At 41.2% G+C, this 19,205-nt stretch overlaps 1 protein-coding gene and 1 long non-coding RNA gene across 2 annotated transcripts in view; one reads left to right on the top strand and one right to left on the bottom strand.

The window, feature by feature from the left end:
- LHFPL3 (LHFPL tetraspan subfamily member 3) overlaps window positions 1–12,279 on the top strand; it is a 416,025-nt gene extending 403,746 nt beyond the window's left edge. The window contains exon 3 of the mRNA XM_024208492.2: window positions 10,156–12,279. Within this exon, the coding sequence (XP_024064260.1) occupies window positions 10,156–10,184 (29 nt within the window). The 3' untranslated portion in view covers window positions 10,185–12,279. The remainder of the gene's footprint in view (window positions 1–10,155) is intronic.
- Window positions 1–19,205, bottom strand: part of LOC112112547 — an 83,542-nt gene that overhangs the window by 44,714 nt on the left and 19,623 nt on the right. The window lies entirely within an intron of this gene.

Consider the following 19,205-nt stretch of genomic DNA (forward strand, 5'->3'; position numbering starts at 1 on the left):
AAGTTGGTTGAAAAAAATGAGAAAATGTCACACAAAAATTCAAAGTTGTTTCTATTTTGCAGAGTTGGAAATGGATCCATTTTTCTATTCACTGAATTTAATCACTACATTTTCTGAGATTTTTACTGACATTATTTTTAAAAATCTTCAGTAAGACGAAAATGCAGTTTTCAGTAAACTAAAGATCTCTATAAAATATTGAGAACATTTCACAAAAACCAGACTTTTTGATAATGCCAACAATTTTTCAAAAGGCCATTTTAAATTAAATGTCTCCTCATGCAAAAAATTGACCAGTTATATCCATAATTTAATAATCTGAACTACACAGGATCACTATGGGAAGTCTGTGTCTGATAGTATTGCCATTAAATCTGATCAATGTCATCAAAGAAGGGGAAAAGCAAAAACTGTTCTTAAAACACACACTCCTGTACTATTATCAGGGACCATGGGTCTTTAACTCTGGACCACAGGGCTCTTAGGAGCCAGAAAGTGCCAACCCACCAACGGTCACCAGCAATAGAAGCTGAACTGCTTCCTGGGTAGTTTCCATTAGAAGGAGAAATTGATGATAAGATTCAGGTATTCTTGAATGCAATCCTGTTTGTTTACAAATAATGTACACAATATCCTGTTTCCCTGAACACAGTAAGAACAAACAGGAGGCAGTTCACTTCTTCAGATTCCAACCCTGTTTTTCAGCCAACACTGCCCAAAAGAATCTCTCTCTCTCAGCTTTCTCCCAGGGTCACACTCACTGTGCTTCTCTGGCTGTCTCCTACCGTTCTCACACTAACAAAGGTGAGAATCAATTTAATGCCCCACCCTGTGTATTTGCAATCAGTTGTAGGGAAACTCCTCTTATTCTTCCTGAGTTAGTTCTTGCTCAGGCCTTTCCATGTGGCCCAGTATGTTGGCCAGTGGGTTTTATTATTTCAGCTATCTTACTCCATAATGGACCTTAATCACTTCTTCCATTTAGCCTGAATGAACAGGGGCTAGCATGCCCATCAGCACAACAATATAGGGAAAAAAAAGGGGGAAACGTATCTTTAAAACTCACTGCATCTTACTAGATACTAAGATACAGTCTTGCTGTAATCAAGAATGAAGCGAACAGAGAACAGGTGACAAAGATTGCTGTTTTCAAACCTGATTCCTAATGTTAGGCACTTAAGTCTATATTTAGGCACCTAAGGCTATATCTACACTACAGACCTCACAGTGGCTCAGCTGTACCGCTGCAGCCGTGTAACCGCTGTATGCCGACGGGAGAGAGCTCTCCCGCCGGCATAATTAAACCACCTCCAAAGAACGGTGTAAAAGCATCTCCGGCCAACATAGCGCTGTCCACACCGGCACTTTTGTCGGTGAAACTTATGTCGGACGGGGGGGTGGTTTTTTTCACATCTCTGACTGCCAAAGTTTTGCCAACAAAAGTGCTAGTGTAGACAAAGCCTTAGTTAAAGGGGTCTGATACTCAGAGTGGCTCTCATTGAACCAATATGGACTGAAGGTCATAACAAATTTGAAAATCTTAGATTTTGTGGCACTGGAGGTCACAGGAAGTCAGACAACAAATACTAAGCAGGAGCTATTGGCTGAGCAGAGCTCAAACAGCTTAAAAAGCAGTTGGAACAAAATAACCCTCAGAATTCTCTGGGTTTCAGAACGGAGATTTTCTTGAATTTGTAGAACTTGTCGAAAATAAAGAACTTTCCTAGAAAAACAGTTAAGGGACACTTAGGAATCACAAGAACAGTAGTTTCTTTGGATGTCTAGGATAGATAGGGAAAGACTGCAGCAAAGCAGAACGAAGGAATAAAAATAGATGAATAAAAAAACCTGATTTTTGCCTGACTTGTGTCCTACAACTCACTAGAGGAGAAAGCTGCTTAAAAACATAAAAACCTTTATTGGTGAAGGCATTTCTGTCACCCTCCAGTTCTCAGCCAAACTCCGTATCATCCATGCCAGCAAAACCTCTTTGGAGACGTGATTCCCTTCTCAAAGCTCCCCGAAAAGATCACAGAGTACTATTTTTGTCATATTACTGATAGCACTGTTTTCTGTTGGCAATTCATCTTGTGATTGGGTATAGTGCTATGTCTAGTAACACTTTACCACAGACATGAATAATCCATATCATTCTGATTATTATTCATGAGCAACAGCAAAATACACCTAGGGAACATCAAGGACCCAAACCTGCACTCCTTGCATACCTGAAGCTCCCACTGAGTTCAGTTTCCTTGAGCCCCTGGCTAATTTTTGTGGCTTTTCAATACCATTTTCTTATTTTTATTTTTTTCTTCCCTTTTTTTGTGTGTGAAAGACCCACCCTGCACAGGAGGAAGTGATTGACTGCAGGGAGAACATTTAAAAATAATTGTACACAAAATGCTGTCAAGAGCACAGGGTGAACAAAGTGACAAAACAGATAAACATTATTTTCTAATCTCTTTCAGTTGGCATAATTTTAGGTGCTATTTGTAACACTAGTAGATAAAGCAACTCCAGAGAGAAGTGTAATTTTTAATCTGGTGTCCCTTAAATAGTCCAATGAATTAAAACAAGGGGATACATAATTAAGTAGGACCTCCAAATACCAAAGTACAACAGACCAGGCACATTAGGGAATGAGATGAGAAGGCCCCTTAATGTGTGGAGGTCAATCTTCCTTGTTTCCTTTCACATTTGTTATTAGCTTCATATTCTTTTGATGTGTGGCAGATTTGAAGGGGTTTTTTTGCGGGGGGGGGGGGGAGTTTGCATTAGTAAATGTCATTCTATGTGTTATTTGGTCTTTGTAATTATGTGATATGCAATTACTATGGACAGAAACACAGAATAGTGTGATATAACAATCGACATGGGAATGCCAGGAGAGAATCTACTCCTCAAGCATAACAGATTATTTTTAACCTAAAATTGTTATATTTTAAACTATTTTCAAAATGGTAGCGATGTTTAGATTATTATGAACTATGGCGTGTGTAACGGTCTGGAAGCGTTCTCCTGTGAACACTCCCTAGTAGCTGGTGTTTTGGATCCTGCCGGGGCCTGAAACAGTGAGTCAGCAAGACTCCCTTACCAGGTGAAGTTTATGGATATAAAGAGGATGGGAATAGCCTTCTACCCTAAGAGAGTCTGTGGATCTGATGGACGAACTAGGGTCTTGGCTGAACAGCTTCGAGGTATGAACCCTAGAAGCAACCAAACCTAGTGAGAAGGCATGGGATGGACTTCATGTTATCTTCCAGTTCATTTCTCTGTTAACAAGGGCTACATCCCATGGGAAGAGGGTGAGTTTTGATTCTGCACAGTGCGTGGACTGTCTTTTAGAGCAGATTGGGAAATAGGTGTATTTTGCTGTTGCTCATGAATAATAATCAGAATGACATGGATTATTCATGTCTGTGGTGAAGTGTTACTAGACAGAGCACTATACCCAATCACAAGATGAATTGCCGACAGAAAACAGTGCTATCAGTAATATGACAAAAAATTTTCTTTTTGGATCCTCTAGCCATTTTTCTGTTCCTCCTTTGTATAAGAAAAAGTGGCATGCCATTCAGTGGTTAATTACTACCATTATCTGCCTCATCTGCCTTGAAATCAGCCTGTCAGTTTTTAAGAGTTTTATTATGTAGCCAGGAACTGAGCTTTCTGCAAATAGAAATGGCAAGATTTATCTTTTCATGTGAGCATTTGGAAAATTCTTGAATGCTTCTGAAAACATTCATAAAGGCTGTTAGGCTGGAAGTTAAACTACTGTCCCTAACAGAACAAGTAATATAATCATAGCAGATCTAATGAGCAGTAGCCTTCCATTCAGACTTCTGGTCCCCTATTCCATGAAGTCTGAATACAGAATCTGTTAAAATCCTTTTTTCCCCCCTATTACTTTGCAAGAAAATGCTGCAAACAAAGAAGCCAGGTCACTTATCAATCTATCAATATAAACTCCTGTAATTCTTCACCGGAAAAGGCACATAGGATCTTACTCCTTGGGTTTTTTAAAACTTTTATAAACATTTTGATATTTCTTGCATACTCTACACAGTCTCTGATCCTCAGCATTCCCTGCTAGCAGAGTCGGGCTTCAGCACCCATGGATGACTCTGTAAAAGATAACTGCCAGATCCTGCTTGGTAGTCTACAAATAAAAGGAGGAAGTGCTGTGTTTACCTTAGGCGTTGGCTAAACAAGAGGCCATTCATGATGTTCTATCAAAAAGGTGCTGGAACAGCCCTACAAGCCAGCCCCAAACCAAACAAGTTTGGCTAGGAAGTTTCCGACCTCTTGATTCTCCCATTCAGTAGGACAGTCTTGCTCCTGCCGTGCATAGCTGTGGGCAGCTTTACATCTATTGTGTGCCCCAGAATCCTGTACAAGTGCTGCCACAGCCCCTCCTTTGCAGCACTGCTGCAACCAAGGCAAAGGATGCTTGCTGGGCACATTTGGAAAAGAAAAGGCACTCTCTGCAGATGAGTGAGTGGAAGCAGATACCACATGTAGCCCTCCAAAAGTCTTCTCTCCTCCTCATCGCAGGGGAAAGCAGTGACATTGTCTTAGGCCAACCAATTATTCAGGAATATTTTTCATTATAAGAATTTAGGGGAAGATTTTCAAAGACATGAAGAGAAGTGAGGCACCCAATGTCCTCTTGGGTTTGATGCCTAGCTGCCTTTCATGCCTTTCCCCTTAATCACAGGTACATATGTAACCTTTGGGTGAGCTAGAGTTCACTTCATTACCCTTCTCCAGTGCCTACAAAACCCCCAACTCCCATAGAAGAGTAGCTGGAGACCCAGTACAATGTCATCCAAGTACACCAGACCCAGTCTCTAAGGATTTTCAGCAAGGATTGCACAGGGTCAAGCTCCCCACATTCAAGTCCCAAAAGGAACTAAAGAAATGAATTTAATTAAATAACTTTATAAAATCTTATGATAGAGAAACAAATAATCTAATTTTTACAACATGACACGGGTATGTTATAATCCACAGACATTACCTTCATAGTTATACAGAAACATAAATAAAAAAAACAAATTAAAATCTGAACAGTTCAGTCCCCACAGAAATACAGTGAGAAGAAACTGAAACTTCCCAAAAGCTTAGGTTTTGTTCACCTAAGTCTCAGCTCAGCTTCTCCCAACTCACACAGGGCACATGGCCTTCTGCAAAGCAGCTGCCCTCACTGCTTGCCCTCATGAAGTCTGACCCCAGCAACAGGGAACCTATTGGAGCAGACCCAAAACTACCACACCCAATTCCAGAAGCTTCTGGATGTGGAGTGCTTAATCTGCCTAGCAACAATAACCCAGACCTGGCTCACCCCTACCTCCTCCCAATGGGTCTCTTAAAGAGATATCTCCCTATTAGACTCATGGATTACACATACACATATATGGATGCTGCCTGTATACTGATGTACATTAGTTTCTGATTTCTGTGGTGCAGCAGCTAAGCGTGGATTTTTCAGGTAATTTTGCTGTTGTCTTGATGTATGTCAAAGGGTTATTATCGGTTTTTACAGTGAACTTGGCCCCATCGAGGCAGTCATGGAACCTCTCTGTGATGGCCCATTTCAATGCCAGGAACTCCACTTGATGAGCCGGGTAGTTTCTCTCAGGTGGTGTGAGACCTCGGCTTGCAAATGCTAACGGTCGGAGTTTGCCCTCACGCGCTCGATAAAGGACAGCGCCTAAGCCGGTGTAGCGTGCGTCGACATGAAGTTCATGCGGCTGGGCGGGATCAGCGTCCACCAAAACAGGGGCTTGCATGAGCTGCTGAATGATTTTACGGAAAGCTTCTTCACACTCAGCAGTCCAAAAGGTGCACCCACATTAAAGTATTGATGCCCAGGTGGGTTCCCCTTCTTCTTATTTGCGGGGGGATATCCCTTGGTGAGCTCTGTGAGGGCATGTACGATGTGCAAAAAATTCTTTATGAACCTGCAGTAACAGCCACAGAATCCCAGAAACAACTGTAATTCCTTGAGAGTCGCAGGCCTCGGCCAGGGGGTTACCGCCTTCACCTTCTCTGGGTCTGTAGCTATACCATCTGCAGACACTATGTGTCCCACGTACCGCACGGATGTCTGGCAGAAGATGCACTTGTCTAAGGATAACTTGAGACCAGCCTGTTCCAAACGATTCAGGACTTTGCACAGCCGAGTCTGGTGTTCATCTAAAGTGCGCCCGAACACTACAATGTCATCCAAGTACATCAGACACTCTAACAGGTGCATGTCCCCTACCACTCGCTCCATGAGTCGCTGAAACGCGGCTGGAGCTCCAGATACTCCCTGGGGCATGCGATTAAATTGGTAAAACCCTAAGGGGCAGATGAATGCTGTCTTCTCCCGGTCCTCTAGTGACATAGGCATTTGACAGTATCCACTGCGGAGGTCAAGGACAGAGAACCAGCAGCTACCATTCAGGCTATCCAAGGCGTCATCCACCCGGGAACGACCCTGCTGTTCACCCAGTGTTTTATGTATCCAGACTGCATTGTACGTCTATTTTAGATTGTAAGCCCCTGGGAACAGTGACCATAGCTTCCTTTCTCTCCTGTAGAACACCAAATATACTGCCAGCATTCAATAAATAATCATAAATAATGGGTCAGTGGAGCACTTTGGGTCTATGGTGAGACGAGGAGGAAATTTTACCAGTCACTTATTACTCAAGCGACTCCTAGCAGCTGATCTGATTTTGGAATAGCATTGGTCTTGACCTCATCAAGAAAGTCATTTGCTTCCCCTCTCTAATTTAGTAAGACACTTGTAATCACAAGTGTTTAGAGAGAACAGCAAAGTAATAACCCCTAGAAGGCTCACATTTTTCAGACTACCAATCAAAAGAATGGCTAAGAGGTTGTATAAATATGTCTGCAGAGAATTAATCAGGTAAGTGCTGAGACTGTTGCAAAGGCAATGTATTGAGCCTTTGAAGGATGAAGACTCTTGCATTATTCTCTGTAAGTGCTGTTTATCTGACTGTCCTTGCCATAAAAGCATGTTGTGGTCTATCTGAAACTTCAGTCTGTGTATTTATACTTTGGCAAGGAGCAGCCTGCAATGCTTTCTACTATTCATCTTCACACCAAAGAAATATTGATGAGCTCCCTCAGAAAACATGCATAAACATTGGAATGGTGTAAATCCCTCAAGCAGAGACTGCATACCAACTCTATCACCAACAATCGGCATGTACCCTAATTGAATGGGTCAGGTAGGAACAATAATATCACCAGGATGTGAAGCCTTTCCAAATCTTCAAATAGACTGAGAATCTAACAGCATTGCATTTAGGTAGTTTGGACAATATAGCCTTCACAGAGACTGCTTTCATTAATTTTGGTTCACCTGACAGCTCTAAAAAGGATTTGTAGGTAGCTCCAATGCAAAAAATGTCAAAAAGTCAAAAGCATGTGACATGTTACAAGGTCAAACCAGACTGAACAAAATGAATGACTTATTTATGCAGCTTCCTCTTTGCACAGCACTAACTAGGAATCTGTGACATTTATTAAATTTCCTCTTTCCTCTGTATAACACCTGTGTATAAAATTTTGCAGAAGAACTAATAAAGATGTTAATATGTTGCAACCCTAATGCTGAATTTCAAATGTTGCTGGAAATCCAATAATTGTCATGCTAAATATTGTCATGCCTTTGAATAGCAAATACAATAACTTGAGATAAAAACCCTTTTTTAAATGCTCCATTTAATCCTACAAACCTGAAATTTTTCATGGAAGTGCCACAGTATATTATTAAGGCCTGTACATTTGGTGTTCCTTGTTATAATCGTCCCATATCAAATAACTTCTCTGTGATGCCATCTATCTGTATTTGTCCACATATATTTTCTATCAAAGCCTTCCCATAGCTATTAGATGTAGTAGAGGCAGGGTGATGAGTGGGCCGAGCAGGAGACTGGGAGTCAAAAAAAAAATGGTTTTATTCCTGATTCTGCCACTGACTCACTCTTTGGCTGTGGGGAAATGATTTAGCTCTCTCAGCATGAGTATTTCTATTTGTGAAAGGAGGATAATTTTAACCATAAATTGGACCACATGCTTGCCTAGGTACTGTGGGGAAGAATACTTCACAGACAAGGAAATAGATGGGATGATGAAACAGATCTTTACCTTTTTTCTCGTCTATGACTACATAATGATACTTACCCATCTTTATAAAATGCATTAGGATCCTTGGGGCACAAATTATTAATTATTTTAATCAGAAATATGGGCGTTTCTTGTCTACTACTTGTCCTTCACTATTGGCACATTCTTTTCATGGGAACAAGAGGAAGCTTTGCTCAGAGGAGTGTAACTGATCTTTTCCATTTGTAAAAGGCAAATTATTAGACCCACTGTATACTAATTCATTACAGTATTGTTCCCTCAGAGATCACTCTAAATTGTGTATTAGTTTTCTGAAAAAGGAGAATAGTCCAGTCATCATCACCAGTGCTCTCCTTATGCACAGATATAGATAATCTTCCTGTGCCATTTGTTTTCTATTGTCTAGTTCCAGCAATAGCCATTGTAAGTGTCCTCTTTATAAAACACATCTAAACATAGCATGTGAGCTGAGCATGATTCCTGGTGGAGACTACACTCCACTTGGTGCAGGTCTGGGGGAAGTGGCAAAGGTGGCTTTCCTCAATCCTATTCTCAGTCCCTGGAACAGGTTTGAACAGCCTCAGGGCTGCTCTGACTTGTGCCTTGTTGTCTAATGGCCCCAAGAGGCCATTCCAGCAGCTCAGAATAGTTAGAGGGCAGTGATGCCCCAGTCACACCCCATTTCTTCCATCATATCCCCCTGTGCTGGGAGCTGTGATGGGGATAGCATAGGGGCATTATGCTGGCTGCAACACCAAGAGAATTCTCATCTCCAGTGCTATATCCATTGGCTTTACAGACCTTTGTGCCAGCACAGCTGGCACAAAGGGGTCAGAGTGTAATGATGAATCAGTCCCATTGACTCTGTTCTCCAGCCCCATGCATGTGTAACTGAGCACAGAGCCCCTTCAGTCAGGCTGTGTGCTCATTTCCAGAATTTCAGCCTAAATACTTTCTCAGGCATAACTCCTGCCACTGAAGATGTTGCTGGAGTAGAGACTTCAAGGTTCAGCCTAAATAGTCCAGTTATCCGGGAAATTTTAGCTAGTGATCCATCTGCAGAGCTCCACTTGTACAATAACTTTTTATTCAAACTTAGGGACAAATACTGACCTACTTTCCACATATACACATATCAGGAGAACAACACACAAGCCTGTATGGTTGGAGGGGGATCTTGCAGAAGATGGCTGTCCTACATCTGGATGCCCTGAAAGGAAGCAGAATGTCCCCTCCACAGGGCCTTCACAACAGCAGCAGTGGAGAGACATACCAGTCCATGGCTTAAGGTCATGTGACACATCAGCTATGCCATGGTTTCTGTGCACAGTACCCTGGGATTTAAATGCAATAGATTGCATAAAGGGAGGGGAGGAGGCTTTCTACAACGGCAGCCTATTCATAGTATGAATGAAGTCGTTCCTTTTTTGCCCTGAACATGAATTTATGTTTATGTGGTATTGAAAATAATGGTGGGGGAGGGAGGGAGGAGCATACCAGTGCATGATGGATGATGATATGTGTTGAAAACACCTCTATTATCTTTGGGGACTGTCCCTCTGAAATCTACCAGACTAACTTTATTTATTTATTTTTTTTAAATGAGGTTTGTGTATGCAGGCATTTGAAGGAAATCATAAATACTGAACAGAAATCTCAGGACCTTGATTTGATTCCTGATATTATTCAAACAAATGTGACTCTCACCCAGTACATGCGGCATCTTTGTGTTCCCACTGTTCAGACTTCAGATGAAACAATCCCTTTATTTTGACTTTCCTTGTTGATTAATAGATCAAAACTGATTTTCAAAGATTCCACCCTACAAATCACTGTGATAGTTGGAGATTAAAGTTGATGACCAATGTTATCTTTTATAATGAATGGAAATAAAAATAGTGAAATGTATTTAGAGTATTGATCAGAAGATAGCACTGTGCCAAACACAGTAGCAATGACTGTCTGCTGGCAATAAACTGACTTCTCTCTTCTCTCTGTTTTGCACAGTCCTGCTAAGCCAATCCTCACTAGAATGAGCACAAAACAAAATGAGTAACTGCTTTTGTACATCAACATTAAATGGAAAGAAGCTTGGGAAGGAGCCTTCAATGGAGAAGAATGTTGACAAGTGCAAAAATGCCTGATTGGTAAGAGCCGCCTTCTAAACATAGATCAGCCAGGCATGGAAGTGATTTTCTGAAGAGATGCAATCATGGATTACACACCAGCTCATTAGAAACTGTCACTGAATGCAGCATTCGGAAGACATGCATGAAAAGTCACATTTAGGGAATAAATTAAAAGGGATGTAGTTGTTGCTAGACAAAACTTATGTAATATATGCATTGAAAAGGTTTGTAAACTCATTTTTTTATTCAACTGAAAAGCAAAAAGCTTTAAAACCTTTCACAGTAGAGAGAGACAGTTAACTCAAGACTATTTCTGTTCCAGTAGCCAGGAAACTGATAGGACATCACTCTTAAATAAGCATTTATAAATAGACTCTGAATGTTTCCATCTCCTAGAGGGAAAAGTATAACTTTTACTGCAGCATTTCTGCACTTTGTTTATTTCACTGTATAATAAATTGGTTAAAAATGTAAAGCTTCTCAATTTTTACTGCATATGTCCTCTGTTTAATTTATGTCTGTAACAAACTTATAACTGAAGAATTATTTCTGACATATATTGTAGTTCTGTGAAGGCATATATACAATAAGTTTCATCTTTCTGAATGTCATAATACTGTTGATTCTCATGCAACATAGACTTGCTCCTATTTAAGGTGGCAAAATAAAACCACTTATTTACAAAAAGAAAAGGGAGGGGGAGAAATTACTTGACACCTGAAATGTAACACACAGCTGCAGTTAAGCACTTTTGTATTTTTTCCTGTTCTATGTCATATAATCACTTAATGAAATCTAGTGGCCTGTGTTATACAGGAGGTCAGATAACATGATCTAATGGTCCCATCTGGCCTTACAATCTATGAATCTGACTAGTAAACAGGTACATTTTACAGAAAACTATGTAAAAGCCCTGAGCCAGATTCACTGCTATGCTCTGGCTGCTTTGTGTGGTGTGAAGCAGCTGGAGCACAGCAGTGACTGTGGCCCTTCACGTTTTATTTTGCTTATGTGGTGTGAGAGCCATATTACCACCGAGTTATTCTGACTTCAGTGCAACATTTTGTTGCTGTTCATAAGGTTCCTTGCCAAGCAAACTCATTCTGGAAAGCAATTGAATAGTAAGAGCAGTCTGAGGCCTGGAATGTGAGCAGATAATTATTCTAGAGAGGAGTATTTTAGAAGTGAGCAGCCTTTGTATTATTTCCTGATGCAATTCTAAGTTCAGAAGATTTGGAAGGCCACTATGATACTTGCTGGCATTCAGAAAAAGTAGCTAGAATAACAATTGATTATTATTACAGGCCCCAATAACAAATAGCTCTTGAAGAGGTACAGAGATAAAACAGGCTTTTAACTTCTGGTTGTAAATGAGTCACTGCAAAACAAAACTCTTCTGCATCTAAGTGCATGAATCTCAGTTATGCTTCTTTGGCTGAAGACAATGTCTGTGACCAAATTGTCAATAAATAATGACTAGTTATTAAATAGCAATGTTAGCTGTCTGTCAAGGTACCTATATGGCCCTGATCACCATAGTAACTGCACACCTAACATATATGCTTGCCAAATAAGTTTACAGATAAATTTGGGTGGGATTGTCAAACACTCTGTCCCTTAGCTCAAGTCTGCATCCATTGTAGCCAATGGGAGTTTCGATTGACTTCAGTGGATGCTGAGCACTTTTGAAAGTCACACCCAAAAGTTGTCATCCAACATAAATCTATTCCTAGTCTCTGTCACCAAAATAAAGAGGAAGGGTATAACATAAGTGACCTACATGGGTGGGTTGGGAAGCTCATTAAGGCCCCAATTCAGCAAGGAATTTAAGCATGTGAGCAATCCCCCTGAAATCAATGGGACAACTCACATGCTCAAAGTTAGGCACATTTAGGCCTGCCTTGCTAAATAGGGTCTTAATAAAGCTTGTTGTCATTTACCAGTGTTGATATATCATAGGCACACTTTCTCTCAGAAGTTTGTAAAGAGGTTTACCTGAATGTGCTACAGTATCGTTGTAATCATTTGCTCCAGGGGTTACATTGTATTCTCAGATTATTGCAGTCATGATATTTTTTCCTGCAATAGAAACTGCATTAATTGGGTTTCTCTGTGCCATGCAATTTTGTTACTGCCTACTGAGTTTTGCATCATAGTGACTGTATAAGGAAAAAGCCCACTTTAGACATACAAATGTTGCAAAAATGTGTCATCACAAGACCTTGTGGCTCTACTATTTCAATTAAAATGTACCATATGTACATAAATAAAGCAAAAAGTTACAAGGATGTACATCACTAAATGTTAATTAAGTATAAGTAGTATGTTTTTATCTTTTTAAAGGTGAACGCTTTCCCATTCCATTCCATTGTAATGTCAAAAATGTGTGTAATTTTTTTTTAAAGTCAACAAACTGTAAAGAAAATTGTTGGAATACCTGACTTTCTGTAAAAAACTAAACTGAAATAAAATTACTACAATAATTTTTGTTACTTTAATATATGCTTAGTATTAAAGTACCTAATAAATGTCAATGATTAATTTTTGTAGCATACTAAAACAGAGTATGCTCATGCTTTTCTCCAGTTCACGTGTGGTAATGACTGCTGGTACTGCAATCAGTGTTCCCCTTTCTAGACCCTACCCAGGCTCCACCCCTGCAATGTGACGCATAGGGACAGACCCTGTGCTCATGTGGAGCCCCAGTAAAGAAAGTAGTCTCTGGATGGGGACAGGACTGTCCACACCCATCATATTTGCAGGATTGGGCCTTATTTGTTAAATGGTCTTCATTCTCTAATGGTAAACTTGGTTTCATAAGATGCAAAATAATCAGGAGTGGAATACAGTAAAACCATTTACATATAGCAAAGTTTTCAAAGCCACCCAGGGGATCTGGATGCCAAGTGGCCATTAATTTTAATAGATTGATTACTCCTAGGTAGGTTTGTAAATCTCAACTTAAATATTTTTGTGGAAAGCTCAGAGATCTTTTTTCAATTCCAGTTTATACTTCTGTCACAAATGGCCATTCTGTTAACAGAAACCAAATAATAGCTTGATTTCAGAAAGCATCTTATATCATCTCCTTTACATTGGCCTTAAATATTGTTAAATTATTGAGGCCCCCCATTGTGATAGGCGCTGTACAAATATATCAAAAGTCCTGGTCAAAGAGCTTACCATCTGATTGTTAATGTTGTGCAAAATCTTTATCATGAAATGTGAAATATCTTTTCTGGATGAGATTAAACCTAGCTCCCTTCTCTCCATCTCTAATTGGCTGCCCAGGTCAAATTTATTTCTGCAACCCCAGTAACTTCAGTGTATTTTTGCCTGGCCACATCAGGTCAGGATTTGGACCTTCAGGTCTGTTTGGAAATACAAGAAGATAACGTCTGTCTTCGGCAAGATCTCCCCATGGTAAAACTGGTTCTAAAGTCTAAGGGAGCAAATCTTCACATACAACTGTTGCATACCTCCTAAAGTCAACTGGGGTTGCAGCAGATGCAAACCATTGCAGAATTTAGCCCCAAGAAGCTTTGTGAGCTTTATTGCTAAGTGTACAATAGGGTTGCATCCGCTACCATACTCCAGTCCCCACATGACCTCATGCATGATTGTAAATTCATTTGGGATATATAGACAAGCTCTTTGGCTTTGGTCTTGAATTTTTCATCACAGTGGGCTTGTCTTCACTACCAGGGTAAGTTGACTTAAGTTACGCTACTCCAGCTACTTGAATAACATGGCTGGAGTTGACGTAGCTTAGGTCAACTTACCCCAGCGTCTTCACTGTGCTGTCAACAGGAGAGGCTCTCTGGTCGACTTACCTTGCTCTTCTCAGAGAACTGGAGTACCAGGGTCGACTGGAGAGCGTTCTGCCATCGATTTAGCGGGTCTTCACTAGACCCGCTAAATCGACCCCTGCTGCATCGGTTGCAGCAGAGTCGATCTCCCCGTAGTGAAGACAAGCCTAGTGGCTTAAGTCTGTACTTTCAAACTCTGAGCACCTGCCAAATTTTGGTGGGACCATAACTTCAGAACCCCTCTTGAAGTTTCATGAAAGTGGGTGGGGAAATTCTACCTTGGGCCTAGAAGCAGTCTACCTATTTTCACTCTGATAAACCTTTGTTTGCAGATTTTAGAGAGGGGTGAAAAATAGAGTTTATCATGGAAACTGGGTTGCAACCTTAACTGTGGAGTATCTGCTACTGTTCCGTAATATATAGCTTCTGAGGATAGTCCCAACCATATTATTATAATATCTTTAAGGATGGTCAAAGTTTGTGCCTAAACAATAGGACAACGTCTTTCATATGTTATGAAAGTGTCATTAGTTTCAGCTGGGAAACAGACTGTCAGTGATTTGAAATGAAATAAACTGTCCAATTAAAAAGTAAAGCAGGATTCAATTTGTACAGTTTATATACGTATATGTCTATGGTGAATAGTTTCTGAGCTAGTCCTCAGAGTGGAACATGCATCAATTTTCCCCTCCACCAAAGTGTATGGGGTTTTAAACGTTTCTCCTTTCCAGGTATTTTTGTACAGAAGGGAATGGCCTGGCCCTGGGTTGTTATATTAGCTGACAAAACCTGCACAGGCTAATGGTTAAAATGCACATGCAGCCATTCCACCTGGTGCAGTGCAACTCTGTATTCTCACAACTAGGCCTCATTGTCTAGTCCTCATTGTCTCACTCCAAGTCTAGTTAGTACTTGGAGTGAGACCTCAATGGAAAACCAAGTGCTGCAGAAAGTGGCATTTGTGGTTTGGTAGGTGATACTTGTCCCTTAAAATCAGTACTGAACAAATGCCTCAGCACTGACTACTGACGTCCAATGGAAATTAGGTCCCTTCCTGCCATTTATGCTTTGAAAAATCTCCCCCTATATGGCTTGATCCTGCACCCACTGAAGTCAATGGCAAAGGCCCCATTGACTCCAATGGAGCAGGAGCAGCCCTCTAGTTTGTATATCATTTTGTTACATTTGTAAAACACTTTGGGATGAAAGATGTTAAACACATTTATGGACTCATTCTGCTCTTATACAAACTGGTTTTACACCAGCATAACTGAACTGATAGGTATTCCTGGTTTACACAGGTAAAAATTAGCCCAGAACCAGGCCCGTAATATTTATTAGTAATCAAACCATGAAACAAAAATTGTCAAAACCCTATCTTCTGGGTTATATTCCTATTCCATCTGCATGAAAAATATTTCCACCATGAACATTTTCAGTTTCAACAACTGACGATGAGCTAGAAGTATATAAATGCCATTAACAGATGTAATCAGTTTTCTATTATAAGGCTTCCCAAATTCAGGCTTTAGGACAGATATACAGGAACTTTTCTGTTGTTCCAACCCACATTCAGAAGTGAAGTCTGACAAAGGAGGAACTCAAAACTAGATTTCTGGAGGCCTGAATTGTATTCTCAGCTCCAAACCAGAGATTTCCTTAGTGACTGCAGGTAAACCACTAGATCAAAATTTTCAAATTTGGAAGCCTAAAGTAAGGCCCTGAATCTATTTAATATGGATCCAATTACTCTATTATAAGCCAATCCAATTAATACTGAGTTAAGTGCCTGTGGTGAGATGTACAAACCCCACACTGGAGAAGAAGGGGTTAAGGAGCTGCTCTGGACCTGCCCCATCACACCTGCACAAGCTGGAGGCATAGCTTAAAAAAGGGAAGCAAAGTAGCTCAGAGGTAGGCAGACAGGGATCAAGCCACACCACATCACTGCTGCCTGGTGATACTGACCTGAATCAGAGGGGCTGTAAAGGAGGGGCTGGTGACTTTTGAAGGTCAGAAACTTTATTTTTATATTCAGTTCTTTACCTGTGAGAAAAGGGGACACTGGTAAGAAGTGATCCAGGGAGGCAGCCGCTTAGCACCCCAAGGTACAGGACTTAGCTGCCTACCACCAGGCCCTAGATTGGAACCTGGTGGCGAGGGTGGGCCTGGGCTTCCCTAACACTCCCTAAGAGGGGACAATGACAGAAGTCTATCCGCCAGCAGTTGGGGAAGACCCTGAAGATACAAGGATCCAACCCCTGACCCAAGGGGAGGGGGGGGGCTTGAAGCCCTTGCTGATTTATGATGAATTCCACATTATTGGACTCTATGTGTACCCTGAAAGGGGTGGATCTGCATGTGTGACTTGGACAGAGAGCTGAGCTGCTAAAAGGACAGACCACCACGGGGTGGAGGTATAGTGAGAAAGGGGAATGCCTGGGTGAAAGATAACCTGCTACACCCCAGCCTGACCAGTAGGCAGCATCCGTGCTTAGTATTCCCCTTCACAGGGCCTGAGTGAAGTCATCCGATTGGAGAAGTTTGGTCTTGATTGCCCTCTGCCTCAGCTCCCTCATTTGTTAAGAAATGGGAAAATACATATGTACATCACAGGCTGTGCTAGGGCGCTAAATAAATGACTGCAATGATAGTGCAATGTACATTAAGATTCTCAAATGGAAGGTGCTACAGAAAGCAAAGGATTATTATAATGTGGCAGCGTTAAATAGGGTTAGATGGCTGGGTTGCTCTGAAAACTGAGGGCCGATGTTAGAAGAGTTATCAGGCTTTGTTCTAGGGTAAATGCCATCAGAAAAAGAGTCATTTTATTCAGTTTAACTGAATAGTCGCCCATGTTTCAGAGTGAGTGCACATGGAGGATAAGGAATCAAAAATACATAACGTTGTTAATGGTTTTAAAGGGCTTGCTCTGGTTTTTAATTTTATCAGCTAGACATAGTGTGAAAATTCCCTCATTTTTAAGTATTTAAAGATATTTTGAATTAAATATAGTTACAATGGAATCTAGGGCACTAGAAAATTCTTCAGAGGCAAGATAATTTAGGCATATGGAAAGCATTCATGGTATTTGATAGATTTACTGTTTTGTGTATGTTTATGCTGCCATCTAGTGGCAGATGTTTTAATAGATTTTGTTAATTCAAAATGGTTTCCAATCCCTATTTTTCTATCTCTATTTATAAAAAGATCAGATCAGTAAAAATAATACTTATGTAAGATTACATGCCTCCCATAATATGGATAAACCCCTTGACTAAACTGGCAGTGTATTAATTTATACTGCAAGTTTACTATGAAAACCGTTTGAGATGGGAAGAAATTAAATTTAATTTTTATTTGCATTCCTACAGTGAATAGAGGCCAAGCCCTAAACTGGTGTGGATGAAAGCCTTGTCCACTCAACCATTGGCCAGCACAGTTTAGGTTCATTCACTCAAGAAGGGCTCTTCAGAGACAGTTTTTTGCATTTCTCAGGCAGCAGTGATATTGATTCAGCTTTTCCCCCATCTGACTCTGCATTCTTTCCTGAACCTTATGTTCTTTGTTGAACACCAGCCAGCTTCCAATTTGAATTCACAAACTTAGGGTAAGGGCACATCTCCAGGTTCACATTGCTGTCTGGTAACCGTAACAGACACTCCAGAGAGTTGCCTGTTATTTCTTCTACACCTTTCTCTCTTCCTCACCCATGCAGCTTCTCCCTTCTCTGCAGCCAGATGTTCAGTCCAGTGTACTGAATCTGCAGGTTCACTGCTGAGGCCCTTTCCACTACCTGAATGATCTGAGGAGCCACAGGTCAGTAACTGGGTTCACGGGAAAATGAAAGTCTATATCAATCACCTCAGCCAATAAAGAGTAACAGGTGGAAGGACACTGGACCATCTTAAAAAGCCGGTATCAGGGACCCTCTGCCCTCTTAAAGCTCAGCCAGGAAGCAAGAAAGATCTTCTGTCCATATGCACCCAACATACCGAAAGGCCTAACACCTCTGCAAAGCAGAAGAAAATGGCTGTGATTGGCTGGAGAGAACCAGTACATAGTGAACATAAAGCCATGGCAGGGACAGAGCTCTAGACCAGTGGGGGAAGCCAGCAACAAGTAGGCTAGGGAGGAAGAGCTGGGAAACAGCCCAGGCCATGTGGCATAGTGAACTTACAAAAAGACCTTCCAGACCTTCAGAAGATTCATGGCTGGGAGCAGCAGCTCAGTGGTCAGAAGAGGAGTAAGGACTGGGAAGAACCAAATGAGAGCTGCCATTTAAAGAACTGCAGAGGAACTGCATGAGACAATGATGCTAACATGTAGAGTCCTGCTCACCTCCAATCCCTTTAGCAGGAGCCCATCTGCTACATTCAGGCTGATGGAGTTCAAAAGAAACTGGAGAGCAGGCCAGATATTGAGGCTCTGAGTAAACAGTGGGCATGAGAGGCAGCAGGGATAGGGGGAAGAAGAGCCTCAGGCACTGTGAAGAATACTGAAGAGGGCTGAAAGGAGCAGCTAGCTAAAACCAAACTACTATACCAGGAAGTGCCCATAGCTGGTCAGCACATCTCAAAACCCTCCTTGAGGGAGCAGCAGTGGTTAATGGGGTTGCTGCATTAAGAGGGCCCAGACACTAAGATAGTATGGATAAGGTTGATGAAGGAGGGTCAGAAGGTAGGCCAAAGGATGTAGGTGTTCAAGCATCTTTGAAAGGTCAAAATGTGGCAATTAGATAGCCTTGAGAGGAGCAGGACATTGGATTTAGACACTACTTCAAAGGAGAATAGCTCTGAAATGAGCTAAAGGTAAATGTATACATCTAGGAACAAAGGATGTAGGCCATGCTTACTGGGTGGGGGACTCTGTCCTGGGGAACAGTGACTCTGAAAAAGATTTGCGGGTTGTGGCGGATAATCAGCTGAACAAGAGCTCCCTGTATGATGAGGCCAAAAGGGCTAATGTGATCCTTGGATGCATAAACGGGAATATCAAGTAATAGTAGAAAGGGTATTTTACCTTTGCCGCTGGTATGACCACTTCTGGAATGCTGTGTCCAGTTCTGGTATCCACAATTCAAGGATGTTCAAAAATGGGATAGGGTTCAGGAGAGGAG

Source organism: Terrapene carolina, unplaced genomic scaffold (assembly GCF_002925995.2).
Source record: "Terrapene carolina triunguis isolate 2854851 unplaced genomic scaffold, T_m_triunguis-2.0 Scaffold68, whole genome shotgun sequence".
Taxonomy (NCBI): Eukaryota; Metazoa; Chordata; order Testudines; family Emydidae; genus Terrapene; species Terrapene triunguis.